The sequence below is a fragment of the Natrix helvetica genome (genome assembly GCF_964273705.1).
Source record: "Natrix helvetica genome assembly, chromosome: 9".
In the NCBI taxonomy this organism is placed as follows: Eukaryota; Metazoa; Chordata; class Lepidosauria; order Squamata; family Natricidae; genus Natrix; species Natrix helvetica.
In genome coordinates this window covers 21,418,923-21,433,337 of record NC_138560.1, presented here as the reverse complement: position 1 = coordinate 21,433,337, position 14,415 = coordinate 21,418,923, and the positions used below count along the sequence as shown (strand labels likewise).

The 14,415-nt window shown below is 42.8% G+C and overlaps 1 protein-coding gene across 1 annotated transcript in view; it reads right to left on the bottom strand.

The window, feature by feature from the left end:
* Positions 1–14,415, bottom strand: part of CSMD2 (CUB and Sushi multiple domains 2) — a gene marked incomplete at its 5' end in the record, with an annotated part of 765,891 nt that overhangs the window by 67,699 nt on the left and 683,777 nt on the right. Inside the window, 2 exons of the mRNA XM_081962655.1 lie at positions 1,347–1,535; positions 3,870–4,043. Coding sequence (XP_081818781.1) covers positions 1,347–1,535; positions 3,870–4,043 — 363 coding nt within the window. The remainder of the gene's footprint in view (positions 1–1,346; positions 1,536–3,869; positions 4,044–14,415) is intronic.

The following is a 14,415-nucleotide window of genomic DNA, read 5'->3' as shown; positions in this document are numbered from 1 at the left end:
CTTTCATAGGCGCTGCCTCCGACGTATTCTCAGCATCACCTGGCATAACACAGTCCCAAATAGCGCAGCCTTGGAACTTGCTGGAATTTCTAGCATGTATACACTATTGAAATAGCAACATCTACGCTGACTTGGGCATGTCGTGAGAATGGCCGATGGTCGGATTCCAAAAGATCTCCTGTATGGGGAATTAGTGCAGGGAAAGCACCCCAGAAGGAGACCCCCAGCTGTGATATAAGAATATCTGCAAGAGGGATCTAAAGGCCTTTGGAATGGACATTAGCAGCTGGGAAACCTTGACCTGTGATCGTTCAGCTTGGAGGCTAAAGACGCAGCATGGCCTTCTCCAATTCGAAGAGGTACTTGTTTGGCAGGCTGAAGCAAAGAGGCAGTCCTGGAACCAGTGAAATCTGGGGGCTGGGGAGGGGACAGAATATATCTGCCCTTGGTGTGGAAGGGATTGACACTCGAATTGGCCTTTTTAGCCACACCAGATGCTGTTTTAGGACCTCTTTCCAGAGCACGAGACCATAGCCTTTTTAGACTGAAAAATGCCAATGTGATGTGAGAAAGCTCCTCTTACGAGTCTGGAGGGTTGGCATAAGCTGTAATTTCTCTTTCCCCTTGTTCATGGGGCTAAGAGGATGGGCAGGGGGAAGCCATTACAATCACAAAACAGCTTGTAAAGGAAACATTTCCTTTCCAAACTGGATGTTCTGACCCAGGCTTCCTTATAAAGCAAGAGGCAAAGTTTTGGTCCGGACAAAACCTCTTTTATTTACATAACTGTAAATTTCTTTCATTCACAGTCAGCAAGGCTTTAGCAAACAGTCTTTTAGAGGAATGTTTATCCACACGCACCTTATCTCATTTGGAACACTACAAGATAACTAGTTTCCAAACACAGGGCAAAGCAAAACTTGACACAAAGTCTCTTATAATTACAAACAGAACTTTCCACTTCTGACACCACCGAATGAACAAATTGTTTCCTGCAAAAGCCCACTCCCCATTTGTTCCTCTTTTGTTCCCTATGGGAGGGGCCAATCACCTACAAGGTGTGGCTTTACTCCTAAGTCAACCCTGCTTTCTTGTCTTCTTGCTCTTGTCTTCTGGCAGCTCTGTGCATGGGCACACTGAACAGGCTCCAGCTGTTCCTCTGCCTCACTGCTGTCTAGCTCCCTCTCTGCCTCCTACGCAGAGCCCTCGTCTGAGCATTCCTCAGCCTCCAGGACTGGCCCATGTTCCTCCCCAACCTCCTCACTGTCCGACTCTGCTGCCAGCTCTGCTGGCTACCAGTAGACCCCAACCTGAATGGAAATCAAAGCAAAAGGAAAGCAACTTACAATGACAGACAGGCAGCAGACGGTCCCAAATGCCATCTCCCTGGCAGGTAAGCACATGGGTGCCCAGTAAATAATATCCATGGTTGCATTGATAAGAGACGGTTGTTCCAAAACTGTATCTGTGAGGCCCACTTGGCTGCACTTGACGGACACTGTTTTCCAGGTGTCCAGGATCAGTACAATTTACAACTGCAAGCAAATCACAGGAGATAAGAAGAACATTAACAACAACAAAATGAAAAAGTGTTATGGGGAAACTTTTTCCCTTCCGTTTTTTGAAAATAACACGGGAGGATAGTAGATCAAATCAAGGGTATCTGTGGGCATAAGCAAAAGGATAGTGGCTGCAAGCTGAAGGCACAACTGAAGTGCCACCTCTTTTTCATATGTCTCATCCATGTGACCCACATCAAAAGGGGGTAGGACTCTGATTATGTGGTTGTAGCAGCCATCCTGACTTTTTAAACCCTCCCCACCAATGCCAGTGGATCAATTTTTTTTACTACCGGTTCGGTGGGCATGGCAGGGGAAGGATATTGTAAAATCCCCATTCCCTCCCTACTCCTGGGGGAAGGATACTGCAAAATCTCCATTCCCTCCCCATTCCTGGAGGAAGGCTATTGCAAAACTTCCATTCCCTCCCCACTCCCGGGGAAGGATACTGCAAATCCTCCATTCCCTCCACACTCCAGGGGGAAGGATATTGCAAAATCTCCATTCCCTCCCCACTCCTGAGGGAAGGATACTGCAAAATCTCCACCACCACCCACCATTCCTGGGGGAAGAATATTGCAAAACTTTCATTTCCTCCCCATTCCTTGGGAAAGGATATTGCAAAACCTCCATTCCCTCCCCATTCCTGGGGCAAGGGTGTTTTGGTCCAGGGCTTTCTATTGCCCATTGTAACTACAACTGTATTTATGTATTGCTATCGTGCATATACTCTGAAATTGTGAATTTCTTTTGGCCATTCCAATTTATTTAATGCTGAGGTTTAAATATTTATTGCAATAGGGTGCTCAGAATGCACTAGGCATTCTTGGCAAAAAGATATGCTCCATTTGAGTGGGAGGTCCATCTCTTCCTTTGCTCTTCTGTTTTTTGCACATTTCCCCCCTGTTTTCATTTGTTCACAGAGAAGGTGCCATAAGGAGAAGACACTGGTCCTTTTGAGATAAAAGGTAAAAGTAGAAGAAACCCTATGGATTTTACTCCACTATTCATTGCTGACTATAGGTGAATGCTCATCTCTGTTTCAAGACCATTGAGCCAGCGCTATCCAGAGACATTTCCACAGTCACGTGGCCAGCATGACATCATAGAGTGCTCTTACCTTCCTGCAGAAGGGTACCTATTTATCTACATGCATTTGCATGCTTTTTACTGCTAGGTTGGCAGGAGCTGGGGCTAGGATGGTAGCTCAACCCATCATGTGGTGCTTGGGTCTCGAACCTGGGCTGCCAGCTTTCCAACTGACAAGCCCAGCATCTTAACTGCTGAGCCACTGCAATTTCTTTTTCATGTAGCAGGATATAAATTAGTAGGAATTGTTGTGAAGAGTGGAGTCCTTGGTGGTTTCTGAGTTCAACCCAGAGATACATATATTCTCTTGACTGAAATGGTGTAGGGTTTCCTCCTTTTGTCGGAAGTGGTGTAGAATTTCCTGCCTAAGCTAAGCAGGGGGTTGGACTAGAAGACCTTCAAAGTCCCTTCCAACTCTGTTATTCTAGATTTTCTAGAATGTAAATAAAATATTCTTCTATTGTACTGAAGAGAGCTGGATGGTTGACCAGAGCTGATCGGAGAAGCAAAACTAGACAATGCCCTTGCTGCTTTATGCCTTCTACTGCACTCGTTTAAATAATGATTGAAACATTATAATGATGTATTTTGGACACACTTCATTCAGTATGGTTTTACAGTTTTGGCTGTTTTATTGTGATTGTGAGCTGCCCAGAATTGTGATTTAAGATGGGTTGCCATGTAAAAATTTTAAATAAATAAATAATGTGTTAGATTGATTTTAGTTTGAATCATCACCAAACCGTTAAGACAGGGGCTTTTTCCTTTTATCTAGGCCAGTGGTAGTCAACCTGGTCCCTACCGCCCACTAGTGGGCGTTCCAGCTTTCATGGTGGGCGGTAGGGGTTTGCTGTAACTCTGCTTTATAAATTTTATAAAGGAAAGTTACTTCCCTACTTTATAAATCACCATTACTCTGGAACCGGTGGGCGGTTAGAATATTTTACTACTAACAGAGATACAAAAGTGGGCGGTAGGTATAAAGAGGTTGACTATCCCTGATCTAGGCTTTCCACATGACACTGAAGCTGAACTGTGCTGAGCTAAAGACCCCTCTTTCTTCCAGGAATCTGCTGGGACTCGTTGAAAAGAAGCACAGGGAGGTTATTCTGATGCCGCTTCCAACAGAAGAGAAACTGCTCAAAGCTGCAGGACAGATTTAGACTGCAGAAACAAAGGGAGAGGGAGGGAGAAGGAGGAGGATAGAGAAACACAACTTACTGCGACAGATGGGCAAAGGTTTACTCCACTGGCCATTAGCCAAGCATTGGGACTTGGAAGTCCCTTCCAGGTGATATCCAACGTTGCATGTAAACTTGGCCACATTGTTGAGATTGAACTGAGTGCCTTGGGTCAGGCCATTTGTTGGATTGCCTGGATGACCACAGGTGATGGCTGCAGAGAGAATGCAAGATATTACACCCCTGCTTTGTTCCCTGGCTCAAGGACATACAAATGCCAACTACAATAGAATGAAGTGCTACAGGTGAGATTTCTCCAAGGTTTGCGCATCTGATTTCTTTTCAAGCCATATAATGAAAGTCAACCCATTCCCCTTTCTAGGCTGACCCTTAACTAAGCTCTTAAATACCCTTAAATACAGCTCATCTGTCTGGAACCCGCACAGCGTATCGGACATTAATACAATTGAGGGAGTCCAGAGATATTTCACAAGAAGAGTCCTCCACTCTTCTGCTTGCAACAAAATCCCTTATGCCACCAGACTTGAAATTTTGGGCTTGGACAACTTAGAACTATGCCGCCTTCTGTCTGTGCTACATGTAGTACATAAAATTATGTCCTACAATGTTCTACCTGTCAATGTGCCAATGTGCCTACCATCCCTGTCCTAATGTTCCCTTTTATTCGTATCCATTTCATGTATTCAAAACCATGTTTATACTTATATATGTTATCTAATACATGCTTATATTAATACATATATATATATATATGTGTGTGTGTGTATTTGTGTTACAACCGCTGGTATGCCCAAATATTTATTTATCAAATATTTATTTATCAGCACAAATACAACACACACACACACACAAACACACACACACACTTAGCAGCAGGTTTTTAAAGGTTGGGAAAAGAGTCTCAAACGTGTTTTTTCCCCCCAAAAGGCAACTGGACTTCCTTGATTTTTTTTTCCTTTTGAAAACATTTCACTTCTCATCCAAGAAGCTTCTTCAGTGTTCAAAGAAAAAAACAAAAAATTTCAGTTGTCTTTGGAGAAATGGCAAATATGACCTGGATGATTGAGAATCTCCATAGACAATCGGAGAAGGAGCATATTTGAAGGAAGGATTGTATTTTAGCCAGTTTTTTTCCTGGCCTTCACCAGCCCCTCCCCATTTCTAGCAGACATTGTTGCTCTGATACTTTCCTTCAAGGAACATGGTGCTTTCCACAGTACAGGTAACAACCAACAGACAAATAATCCAAATAACTGCTTTCAATAACTGTCATTTTATTTCATTGAATCGAATCACCAATTATATCATCCAAAACTATTTTGTCACTTAAGTATTCGTAGAAATTAGAAACTTCGGTAAGATTTGCCTTTGGTCGATTATTCCGTTGTTCTAAATGTGACATTCTCTTCATTTGCGTCATGATTGCATCATATATTCCACTTTGTAAAATTGAGAAGTCTCTGTTGGCTATGCTTCAATGAGTTTTCAAATCATTATCTCATATTTTATACAACTGACACAATTTCTTTTCCCCATTCTTTCTGGGGATTATCTTTGCCTACCTGCCCTTTGTAATATTGATAGATAGATAGTCTGTAGCCATAACTTACTTAGGCAATTTAGAAAACAAGAGAGGCTTGTTTGGGCATTCAGCTAAGTATTTAGAGAATTCATACTTCTATGTAAAGCATGTGTGAAAGCTGGCTTGGCCTTGCTTCTTTCTTTCCCCAGCTTCTGTGTATGCAATAACTGCCTGTCCATGGTCTCTGGTCCATGACTGTAAAATTGATTGATTGATTGATTGATATTGTCAAGAAGAGCTTGATCATTGCTGCCTTAAATAAAAGTAAAACAACTAATAGTAATAGGTGCCTTGGGTGTAATTCCCAAACATCAAGAGCACCAAAATCACCATCCGTCAATTGCAAAAGGCAACTTTATTTGATACAACTTGCACCCTGTGATGATACCTCTAAGACCATCAAGCATCCACACCTGCCTATTCCAGGTCCTTGGGAAGGACTTGATAGGCGGGAAAAAATGCCAATCCAGTCTAACGATTTGGTTGACTGTGCAGTAATAATAATAATGCATTATTATTATGGTCTGTTGTACAGTCAGCCAGATGTTCAGACTGGACTTTACCTATCGAGTCCTTTCCAAGAACGTGGGAGAGGCAGATGTGGTTGTTTGATGGAGTTACAGATATAGTTGCAGGATAATTATATTATTATTATATTATCAACAAATAATATGGCTAGGTTTCATCCATACAAGTATCACGGGAAGCTTAACCTCCTCTGAAGCTATGAATAAAGGTAAAGTTAAAGGTTTCCCTCACACAAATGTGCTAGTTGTTGCCAACTCTATGGGGCAGTGCTCATCTCTCTTTCAAAGCCGAGGAGCCAGCTGTTCTGTAGGGAGAACGAGGCAGACAGGGACTGAGGCAAGGCAGGTTGAAGCTAACACAACCTTTATTTACACAGTGACAAACAGCTCAGAAGTACGGCAAATCTCAGATAGGCAAACAGCAAGCAAATGACAGCGGACAACTCTTTTATAGTCGAGCTGTCAGGCGATAGTCCAATCAGGTGGCTGGATTCTCCCGCCGGCTGGCTGGTGCGTCTTGGCCAATCAGGAGCGACCAATGAAAGTCTATGGCAGGAGAAGTTAGCAGGCACGTCTATAGCAGGAGAGCTTAATGCACAACACCAGTGCTGTCCGAAGACGTCTCCATGGTCATGTGGCCAGCATGACTAAATGCCAAAGGCGCACAAAATGCTGTTACCTTCCCACCAAAGGTGGTCCCTATTTTTTCTACTTGCATTTTTACATGCTTTCGAACTGCTAGGTTGACAGAAGGTGGGACAAGTAACAGGAGATCACTCCGTTACATGGTGCTAGGGATTCGAACCACCGAAGTGCTAACCTTCTTCGTATATAAAGTGTTTTTTATTTTTTCATTTTCATAACATATAATCACGTGCACTATTAAATAGCCAACATCGTATTGTATTATTAAATGTTTACATCAACTGCCAACATTCTGATGGACAAACTCAGCATCTTAGCCACTGAGCCACCGCGTCCCTCTGCGATGAATAATTTGTGCAAATTGTCTCAGTTTGGTGAAGGCTAATGATACCGTCCTTCAATGTTTTAACGCCGTTGTATACCAAGATGCTAAAGTAGATGGTAGCATTTAGCTCACCTTGACTGATTTCAAAAAAAGCACAGTTAAGCATGATAGGTCATAGGTCAATTTTTTTCACATCCCAGAAAAAATATTAAACCACTTAGGTACCATTCCCAAGAAAACGACAGTATATGAATGTGTTCGTACAGTCGAATAAGCTGAGCTTAACCTGAAGCAAGAATTTCTCTTTTCAACACTTAATAGAAATAACTGTCATAGAAAATCTCCTCTACATTCCCCCCATGGATCTAACTTAGCCAAGCTTATCAACTCACACATGTAATGTGAAAACCCTCAAAGCTATACACTCATTGAGACAGAATGCAGGCTCCTAAAAGTTGTATGGGGGAATAAAATAAAGGGCACGCGACGATATTTCCTTTAACATGGTGAAATGGCACACTGTAACTTAAAATGCTGCAGGCCACAAGAAAACGTTGCAAATCAAACAGCTTTTTAATTCTCTATTTCCTACAGGTTCACATACAAAACATGGTGGAAAGGGTTTTTTTTTGCCCCAGAATCCAACATACTGTATTTTTCGGAGTATAAGACACACTTCCCCCCCCCCTAAAAGAGGGTGAAAATTTGGATGTGTCTTATACATTGAATGTAGCCTCACCCATCCACTGGCCCCCACCCTTTGGCCTCTGCCTCCCAGCAATTTACCTCCTTGCAGCAAATGGGGAAAATGGGGCTTGCAGAGGCGGCGATAGGCTATGGCAATCCCTGCAGCCTGAAACAGCTGATCATCAGGATGCCCATGCTGAAATTGAAAGTGAAACTTGCTGTTTGCTGCACAAGCCAAATTGCTAGAGGCAGATCTTTTTTCTTGTGCTAATCAGGCTGTTTGCTGCTTGCTGCAAGGAGGTAAGTCAATAACTATAAATGCCTATAGAATGTTCAAATTATTAGACTTATTTTTAAAAGACTGCTTTATTGTTGTTCTAGACAACTTAACAAAATGAAGAAGCTTTTTAAAACAAACGCTTGATCTGAAGAGGCCCAGTGCTATTGTATCTTCTTTTAAATAGCAGAGAATAACGTATACTTCCAGAAAGCCACATCGATTTTAACAGCATCTGTACAAGTATAGTCTGAAATGTAACACCACAAACAGTGTATATCATCTTTACTGTTTGCTGTTTGCTGCAAGGAGGCAAATTGCTGGGAGGCAGAGGCATATTTTTCCCCCTTGTTTTCCTCTCCAAAAGCTAGGTGTGTCTTATACTTTGGAGCTTCTTATACTCTGAAAAACACAGTAACTATTCTGGCTTGAGTTATCTGAGTGTTATATTTCACTGTTGTGTTGAGGACAACACTCTTGTTCCAACCCATTCTCATCTCTGAGGCCTCCATTTTTCCTCAAGGGTGCTTAGGATGGGCCTTTTTGGTTGTCTTGTGAGAAGCATACAGAACGGAACATCAAGCAGAATAGGTTGCTGTTCTGACCCCCCTCTCCACGCCTGTGAATAAACCAGAACACAGGCTTGGCTGTTTGCCACTGTTTAATTACTGAGATAACAAATCCTTTGGCTGAGGGTCCAGACAACTCACTTTCAATAGAGCAACCCAGATAATTCAAATGAAGCAACGCAGATAGTCCAAACGAGCAGACACGACTAGAATACCCAGATAGATTTTCTTAACTACGAATTCAAATGGTTGTTTCCTGCAAATGTCCCCTCCCAATGCCTCACCTATAATCTCTCTTGAGAGGGGCCAATCCACAACCACCTGTGCTTAATCATCTTCTGTGAGTCTGCCTACGGAGTTGCTGCTTCCGTTTCTCAGCCCTTCTCAATCTAGCATCAGGGACAAACTGTCTTTGATCCTCCCCACTGCTCCATGCCTCAGGCGCCTCCTGGTGGCCAACCAGCCTCTCTGGTCCCTGCTCTGAGTCTGAACCCTGCACAGGGTCCTCCACATCGTCCAGGGCAGACTCATAGGGTTCCTCGCTATCCGAGTCCATCAGCAGCTCAACCAGATCCTGCTGGGCCACAACAGGTTGCTATTGGCATTGTGAAACTAACAAGAAGGATGTCAGATTCCTAAAAATGATACTGCCATTCAATTGGGAGGAGGGGGCCTTAGAGTCAATTTATTGGCAGTGCCTGTGACAACTGATATTTTACAACTGATTTCCTGGTGTGAAATGCCTGAGATCCCCTCACCTTTTGGGGGGATGTTTATGATGGCCATCCGGGACATGGCGCTTTACTGTGTAATGGAAGATAGCCATGAGAATGTATGTTTATTCGGCTCTCAGGGCAGTTGGTAAAGGAAACATCTTCACACTTGTGTATTGGCTAGAATCTGCATTCTAACAAAGAGGAGGGGTCACTATTACTTTAATTCTACTTGCATTGCCTAAAGGGATTCAGATGTTGCTTTGCCTTTAACGGCTCCCATTCTTCTTAATTAAAGGTTGCTTTTAAAATAATCCGTTTCAAGAGTCTTCACTTTCTTACGTTAGGAGACGAGCCCTTACAAAGGGGTTGGAATACACCAGAAAAGATTAAGATCACATTGGCTGATAAAACAGGTTTCCAAAATTTGAACAGTAGAATTAATAACCTGCCAAGGAGAGAGGAAGGAGGCCCTGAAAAGATTTATTTCACATTAGAAAGTGAGCAAGAAAGAAAAATGATGGCTCAAACCAGCGCATATTCACAGAAATATTTTTTGAATAATGAGGGTATATGGCAACAACTGAAGCTTGCACTTATATGGCTCTTGTCTAGCCCAGCCATAGAACTTTCTTGCTCCTCATAAATACAACAGATATGTCTGACTGTCAAAAAAATTGGGGAATTATTGTCTCTATGATGGGTCACATGAGGAAAGGACTCCAGTGAGGATCTTGCTCTTGTAAAGACTCAAAGTAGCAATTTGGGATGCAGTTTTAGCCATGTAGCACAATTGAGCATAGAAGCACAGGAAGGGACACTGGAGGTCTTCTAATCCAACCATCTGCTCAAGGAAGGAGACCTTGCAGGCAGACCAGCTGTCACCCCAGCCCAGCTCCACTGTGCATGCGCACACCCTAGAAGTGGGTTGCTCCTAGTTCAGCCCAGATCGGGTGAACTGGTAGCAGCGGCGGCAGGAGGTTCCGGCCACCCATCCAGACGCTTCTGCGCATGCACAGCGACCGCACTGGTAGTAAAAAATTTGAAACCCACCATTGCCACACGCCTCCTGCTGGCCATCTGGTCTTTGGGTCTCTGCCATGCATGTTCAGGGGGCAGAGCACATGGAGGGGAATCATGCGCACATGCAAAGGGGGGAAGGGGGCATGTGTGTGTGGGGGCTTACATTGCATTTTGGGGGCTCGCGCAGTGTCCCCGTGCCCCATTTTGGCTTCCAGGTCGGGAGGCCTTCAGTGCGGAAGGCCTTCCGGGCCCCAAAAGGGAAACATGGTAGCCCCCTCCTAGGCCCTGTTTTAGGCCTGGAAGGCCTCCTGCACCAACCTAGAAGCCAAAAAAATGGGGAGGGCAGGGTGCATGTACAAGGGAGCGCAGGGGGGTCACATGTGCATGCAGGGGGATTTGCACATGCATTGCATTATGGGCTAGAGTTTCGGCATGTGACAACAAAAAGGTTAGTCATCACTGCCTTATACTATCCTGGTGAAATGGTTGTCCAGACTATTTTTTTAAAAAAATCCATTGATGGAGTACCCACCACTGCTAGGCATTCTATTGATTGTTCTCACTATCAGAAAATTTCTCCTTACTTTTAGGTTCGATCTCTCTTTAATAAGCTTCCATCCACTAGTTCTTAATCCTGCCATCTGGTACTTTTGAAAATAAGTCAATCCCCTTTTCTCTGTGATAGCCCCTCAAGTACTGGAAGATAGTTATCATGTCATCCCAATCCTTCTCTACGATAGACCAGGCATACAGCACCTAGCCCTCTCAACCCTCATACAATTTAGCCCTCAAACCCTTTTTCATCTTTGTTGCTCTTGTAGGAAGTTAGCACCCACCTCTCTCCTAGAAAACAAAACATTTTAGGAAATATTAAAAGGGCAGAATAGTTCCCCCTAAAAGGGAGGCAGAAACTCATTCCCCCACCTTTGTCAATGGGCCATTAAGGCCTGAACCAGAGAAACGTGTTTTTAGGCAGGAAACAGACTCACTCTTAATACCTCCTCCCACTTTGTTAATGGGCCATTAAGGCCTGAGCCAGCCTATTCAATATAACAATGATCTACCTCATCTCATTGCCCTTCATTGCACCACCCACCAAGTTTCAACCAAATTTAGCACACAACCTACAAAGCTACCAATGACCTCTGATAACAACCAATCAGGATATTCCTCCTGTGGCCCAGGACGTTCAAAGCCCAGGAAAGGGCACATAAATCCAGGGACTCTCAGCATCTCTGCCTTTTCTGCTCAGGAACTCAAGCCATGTGTGATCCTGTCCACCATTAAATCATCTTTCCAAGCAGCCTCCGTGTTTCCAGGGCCCTTCCCCCCACTTGGAACTGAACCCAGATGGGCATTTCTTCCAACACTCTTCTCTGCACACTTTCCAGGGTCTCAGCATCTTTATTTGTATTGCTCAAAAAGGAAAGAGGAAATAAAAGCTGCTTCTTAATTACTAAAACGTCTCAGGTTCTCTTTTATACAATCACAAATAAGGGATCTGAATGTGAACCAATTGCTTTTCCAGGGATATTCTCTTCCTCTGGGAAAAGTTTGTGTCTATTGTATGTCTCACAGGTAGAGTCGAAAGGGTTTCTCTATTTCTTGCAGGCTGTAGCAAAATGCATCAAGCATTCACAATGAGAAGGGAGGAGGACAGGACAACTACACGGAAGACCAGTCAAAGAATGTTAATTACAGGTTTGAAGCAACTTGTTGTTTTTTTCTGTGTGGTCTCAGTGCTGTCACATACATGGAAGATTAGCAAACTGTTCTTCCCACGGGTAAATGCTCTGTCGAAATGTGTAGGGTTTGTTTTGGCATCTTATATCCATCTTAAAATGCCCTTTAAATATATGTGATTAATTTTAGATCTCGAGAGGAAGACCTGTAGTGGAATTATTGAGCGTTCTTTAGCAAACAAATCCCTACTTTGGCGAATGCAAAGTAAGTGAAATAACAATAGAAACAGAATCAGATCAAATATGTGCTCAGCTGAGCATCTACTTTTATACCAATGCAAACAAAATGAACAGGAGAAAAGGGGGGATTTCCTTTGAAGCCCAAGGTAGCATAAATCCAACATGACTTGTGAATCTCGATAGATCTGTCCTTCTTTACAGAAGTTGAATCTCCAGTGAATTGTTAAATGGAACACTTACCTCCCACAGCTGTGGGTGCTTTTCAAGAAAAGATGGAAGAACCATTTGTCCAGGATGGTATAGTATAGTATAGCCATGTGATGGCGAACCTATGGCATGTGTGTCTGAAGTGGCACATGGAGCCATGTCGCCTGACACATGCAGAATCACCCATTCCTGTTTATGGTATGCATGTGCACGCATTCCGGAAACTGGAAGAGCTGGTCTTTCATTTTCCGGTATGAGCATGCATGCTCCCTTTTTGGCACCCAGTGCTGAAAAGATTCACCATCACTAGTATAGCTTTTATTGTCATTGTACATCATGTATGCAATGAAAGTTGTTGTCATAGTGCAATCCATGACAACAAATACAAACAACATAAATAGTATAAAGAATAATCCCTATGCAAGTAATTAGGAAATGAAACAGAGAGAAAAAAAAAACAGTCTTATGTTTCCATGTGTGCATGGAGTGATTGTGGTTGTTTTTAAGAGTCTGACAGCCCAGGGATAGAAACTAGTTTAAAACCTATTTGTTTGGCTGGCTATGCTTTGATGTCTTCTGCCTGATGGTAGAAATGCGAAGAGACACTATAAGGACTTCTGCCTTATACCATCTTGGACAAGTGACGGTTGGACTGGGAGACCTCCAAGGTTCTTTCCACCCCATGATTCTATGACGTTTCTACGATATTTGTCATAAGGAAAAGACTTGACAGAAATAAAGTCTAGAATGGGCTCATAATCAAAACCAACAGTAGATCTGCTGATAAAACTGGGTGAATCAAAATTGTAGGACAGCTTAATTTCCCTAGGATGCATCTTTGAATATTTCAGAAATCGTATTTTTTGATCCAGTCAAATATGCAATCCTTAGAAGTTCTGTTTTCACCAAATTTTTAACTGGGTCTGCAGAAGAGAGTGAGGAATTCTAGAAATATGAAAGGATGATCCCAATCAATTAACCAAAGCAAGTTATGTTTTGCTCTAAACTGTCCTATACAGGGCTAACAATCTCACCTCTTTACTCAAGTTGCGAGTAATTCATTCAGTCAATTGTCCCATTTTGAAAATTTAGTTCTCCAAGAAAAGGAGCTGGAGAGAAAGGGGCTGCAAAATCAAAACTTTCCCTTAGGGAGCTAACTGGCAGTACTGAACATACATCCCAAAACTGGCTGGTGTGATTACCTGGCTGGTCAGTGAAAAGGGGCTAATGAATTGATGTAACCTTGTCAGGTTATGTGGGAAAAAATGGCTGGAGCTCCAGTTAACTCTAAAACTGTTGTCTATGGAGGTTCTCAATTATCCAGGCACGGTTGTCCCAAAGATGCTTTTCTAAAAGGAAACCGGACTTTTTTTTTTCCTTAAAAAGTTTCTGTTCTCATCCAAGAAGCTTTTTTCAGTTCTCTGAACTTCTATTCCTCAGAATTGAAGAAGCTTCTTGAATAAGAAGTGAAACATTTCAAGGGAAAAAACCCCAAGAAACTTGAGTTGCCTTTTGGAAAAGCATCTTTAGAACGTCAAAAACTGGTGACTTTTAACCAGAATTATTCCTACTGGATTTCATTACGTTTTAGTAAATGTTTGCTGCTTAATCCCAAAGGCTTTGGGTGGACCACAGCAATCAAAGAGAGAAATTGCAATAAAACTGATAATTGGGGGGGAAGTGTTCTGACTCAGGCTTCCTTTAAACGCAAGAAGCAGAGTCCTGGCAAAACCCCTTTTATTTACACAACTGTAAATTCCTTTCATTCACAGTCCGCAAGGCTTAGCAAACAGTCTTTCAGAGGAATGTTTATCAACATGAACCTTACCTCGTTTGGTGAGCTGCCAAATAACGAGTTTCTAAACTTAGGGCAAGGCAAAACTTGGCACAGTCTCTCTTATAGTTACAAACAGAACTTTCCACTCTTGAAATGACCAAATGAACAAATTGTTTCCTGCAAAAGCCCACTCCCCGTTCGCTCCTCTTTTATTTCCTATGGGAGGGGACAATCACCTCCAAGGTGTGGCTTTACTCTTAAATTGACCCTGCTTTCTTAGTTGTTCTTGTCTTCTGGCAGCTCTGCGCATG